The following is a 4,534-nucleotide window of genomic DNA, read 5'->3' as shown; positions in this document are numbered from 1 at the left end:
TAAATTTCCTACAAATGCGCCCCTACGAATGCACTATGACATCCATATTTGACAAACAAAACTAACGAAAAAGTAGTAAGCATTAATTTTTCATATTTATGTAGCAAAATATTGCACTTTAAGAATTCTTGCACTTGTTCGTTACTTCAACATTATTGAAATGGTAAAGTATTTTTTTTTTTAACCTAGAGAGATGTTGGATTATTGGTGGTTAAAGATGGTTAAAAGATTTAAGGGCAAAAAAAAAAAATTAATAATGATTTACTTCGTTAATTGTCGAAATTTCTTCTTTATTTGAAATTATTAAAAATAATATGAATTTTCTGTAATTAATTTTTTGAAGTGGGGTGGGTTTACAATTAAAGTAGGGGATAGTTGAATATTATGAAATTTTTGACATTATTTTTTGGTCATATATTAATATGGCTGGTAAATTAATTTTTATATCACATATTTAAATAATTTATTATGTATTAAATAGATTAATATTATTGGTGAATTAATATTTGTTTATTACATATCTGAATTATTTATTATATAGATCAGGAGTGGGCAAATTCAGGCTTGGATCGAGTTCAAATCAACATAATCGGGTTTCAAATTGATTAGACTGGAAAACAAAGGTAGTTTGAACTCAATCCAAACTTATAATCTAATCCGAATGTAATTTGTTTTTTCTTTTGATTGTGTGTAATCGATTAGATTTTCAAATCCAATACAATCGAATTAGACTGATTCCCACCCGATCGGGTATAGAGGGGTTCATCTGCATCCTATTCGAATCTAAATTTTTTTTAGATTGGTCTAGTTAGATCAGGTTATTTTTCCATCCCTACATTAAATAGGTATTATGTTGTTTCCAAAAAATTAGATTTTATATGTTAAATTTCTTTATTTTACAAATTATTGTCCTTACAGTATAACTTATCAGTGGTCAAATAGTGGTCAAATTATGTCAACCGATCAAGATATAAAAATTTCAAACAATTAAAAATTATGTATCAAATTTTAAAACTTTTATTTTTTTTTTCAAAAAAACAACGGACATTAATGTTAAAAGCCAAACAAAATGCATCCATGCAGTTCGAATAACTCCCTTGCCCGGAAAATGAATTATACAAGGATAGGAAAACAAAGAGATGATCCATATTCGTTCCTTAATAGACTTGGATTTGGAATTTACAACTTGCACATGTAGCAAAAGGTAATATTGTCATCTAATTTATGGTGCTTTTATTTTTAGAGAAAATGTACTCGTGTGGAGATTGGAAAGTGAGCGAACGCTTGCATCATACATGACTACATGCTGCTCTAAGCAGCCACCCATATAAAATTAAGAAAATATTGTTCCTTAGCTATGTGACACAAGACAACCACCAAATACCAACAAAGTAGAAAAAGCTAAACGGCAGTGAATGCTCAAATTCTTACAGTGCTTTTTGGGCTCCACCTCATCTCACATTTAGCCTTCCCTCTCAATAATCTATATATGTGAGAATGTCAGAAAAACCATAAAAGAAAATAAAATAAAAAATAATTATAGGCAAGAAAATGAAACGCAGACCTAGTGCATTCAATTTCTATGCAACTAAAGTCGGTTAGTTGACACGTGTAATTTGATGGCATCATAAATCATAATATGCTTGATATGGATTCATGTAATATCATACAAACTTGTGGTCTCTAGCTCCCTGTTTATTTGGTTCACTTCCTACACATGTAACAACTTGGTATATCAGGCTAGGAAATTCCCTGTTTCTAATGGTAATAGAAACAAAATTTCACATCAAAAGCATGCCATTGGAAATTGGAAGTGGTGATGAACTTGGTACGATAATTTTTTTTTTTTTTTTTATTGGAACTTACAGCGGATATTACTAATACAACCGATATGCGATAGCGATTTTACATTTGGATAAACCCTTTCATGGACCAATAAGATCTTAAATTCTTGGGATCTATCTAATTTGGCAAACTAATTTCATCAAGATCATCCAAAGATAAAAATACTTCATCCATGCAAGAGAGTTCTGCCCCATCATCGTCGTCATCACAATTTCTTTCGAAAACTCTACAGATGACCCATTTACTGTAATCCTGAATACAATACGAGCATACAACAAATCAAAAAATAATCTTTAATTTTTTAATAATACTAGAGATTTCAGTATTTTAATTTTAACTTCAATCTCAACTGATGTGGCGGGTTATTTCTAACTGTTATTTGAAATTTATTATTAATGTTTATATAATGTAATATCTACAGGTAAAGCTAACCTGCCACATCAATGAGATTTAAGTTGGAACTGAGAATCTTTGCATTCCTGTTAATTTTCATAAAGAATAAAAAAACATAAAAAGATATATACACTTACAGTTTTTGAATTCACTCTTCTTTTAGAAGACCTACTACTACTAGTATTACTGCTGGAAGCAGCTGCAGAATCGGAGAGACGATATTCTTGCATTATCCAATTAGTTTTAACTCCAGCAGAGGCTTCACCCAGGTGAAAAATGTAATATTTCTTCAACCCAACTTTCTTATCAGCCCTTGTAAGAACCGATTCTTCTATTCCCATTGGCTTCCAATACCCATTACCCGTCATCCTATTTTGTGTCTTTCGACTATAGAAGTACCACTGGTTACCTTCAGCAAGAGCTTTACCTACATATGTATATTGACACACAGAATCATGTTTTATAAACGAGTAATAATATTCGGACAGAAAAATTTGATTGACTGCTCATAGAAACAAGTTAGCGTTCTGATAGCACTTCGTCTATTTGGTATTTTTCTTAATAAATGTATACATATGGATGCATGCATAGAAGATACCAAAAATATAATAATAATAATTAACGAATTTAATTAAGTAAGATACTTGATCAAATATATACGTACCATTGAGTTGCCATGGATCATATGGATAAAGATCAAGATCAGGGATCACATCAGGGTGGCAAGGCAGGAGAGCGACCTTACGTTGAAGAAAATGAACAAGAAGCTCTTCATCAGTAGGACAAAATCTGAAACCAGGGGGTAGATTGACATTAGCATTAGCATTAATGTTATCTCCCATACTTACGTATGGTAATGAAGAAGAAATTAAGAAAAGGAAAGAATAGTGATAAGGAAGTGATTGGATGCGGCTGATATTTATAACCTAACAGAAGGGAGAAGAGAGAGAGTGTATGACGTGAAAAAGAAGGTGGTATTGATCTTGATGATCACAAATCACAAATCACAAAATGGAAAGGAGTCAGTTGGAGAATTGGATTTGAGTTTTGATATATAGTTAGTGTTCACAAATCACAATTCGGCTCATGCTCCAAAGGCGGCGGGTAACGGAACGTATTTTTGGATACTTTACAAGTAACGGTATCTGTTACTGTTGGAGGGAACTGGAGAAGGTGTTTCAGATTTCAGCTATTTTATTTTCGAAGAAAACGTTTTGATAGTATAGTACATATTAAAAAGTCGATCCTCATCACACTTCATGCTTAGATCATACAGCTGCTGTCATCCACGTGGCATGCAGAATATGCGTTTGGTCGTGGACCATAAAAGAAATAGGTGGCCCACATCTTGGAGTGCTGTGTGAGCCTGATGCTATGCACCACTAATAATAATAATTATCGTAATTATATAATTTTATATAAATATATTTATGCGTATGCATCTCCCCAGCAAAAGTGCAATGAGTACTGGTTCCTGGTTAGGACAAATAAATAGACTTTTTTTATATGAATAATAAAAGGAGTTCAACTGATTATCTTGGGTCAGCAGTCACTGGAACTGAACAAATAATAGCCCCACATTTTAAAAATATAATTAACCAATTATGGTTAATTCTTAGAAAAGAAAACATATACAGGGGGAAAAAATAAATAAATAAAAGAAGAAGCAACAAAGCTAACGGGTACTTTACTTACGAATTTTCCAAGTAAATGATGATTTTATTGCTTATCTATTGGTTTTCATCTTCTATTGTATTTTACTTCTCCACTTGCACGTGAAACACTCATTTGAGACAGTGACTCAAATGAGTTGACCCCATTGAGCCAATCCAACTATCCAAGTCACCCAAAGTGAATGTCATTACACATGCCTTTCAAGTTTCCAAACTAGTATTAATTAATTCGGACAAGTAGCCCGTCCAAGAAAACAAAGAAAAAAGGCCAAACAAAATCAAATTGTTGTAATATTGATAATAGAGGAAGTATTAAAGAAAGAATGATTAAATAAAATAGAAAGGAGCCTAGCAAAATATTGCAAAGGAGGATAGCATTTCTCACGTCATTTTTTTTTCTCAATTTTGAAGTAAATAGAAATAGCATACAAGTGCTCTATTTATAATAATTGCGATCGTGCTTTGCAAGTTCAAGAAGGCAAGCGGTGTGCATAGCTAAAAGCACATACATAATTTCACTTGTAACACATGTGGTAAGGTGTGTGTGTGATCGGCGTGCACATTATATCAAGCAGTCTTCATGCTTCTCAATATATCAAATATGATTTTCCTTATTTCTCTCA

The 4,534-nt window shown here is 32.1% G+C and overlaps 1 protein-coding gene across 1 annotated transcript; it reads right to left on the bottom strand.

Moving 5' to 3' along the window:
• Positions 1-1,676: 1,676 nt before the first annotated feature.
• LOC102626582 (NAC domain-containing protein 104) lies at positions 1,677-3,411 on the bottom strand. Its single transcript, XM_006494002.4, has 3 exons — positions 2,903-3,411; positions 2,376-2,665; positions 1,677-2,097 (listed from the first exon to the last, which is right to left on the bottom strand). Exons 1-3 carry the CDS (start codon positions 3,078-3,080, stop codon positions 1,963-1,965), a joined length of 603 nt encoding a protein of 200 aa, XP_006494065.2. The 5' UTR covers positions 3,081-3,411; the 3' UTR covers positions 1,677-1,962.
• Positions 3,412-4,534: the final 1,123 nt, after the last annotated feature.

The sequence above is a fragment of the Citrus sinensis genome, chromosome 5 (assembly GCF_022201045.2).
Source record: "Citrus sinensis cultivar Valencia sweet orange chromosome 5, DVS_A1.0, whole genome shotgun sequence".
NCBI classification, from domain to species: Eukaryota; Viridiplantae; Streptophyta; class Magnoliopsida; order Sapindales; family Rutaceae; genus Citrus; species Citrus sinensis.
Note: the sequence above shows the minus strand (reverse complement) of the source record. Positions and strands in the feature narration are given on the sequence as shown.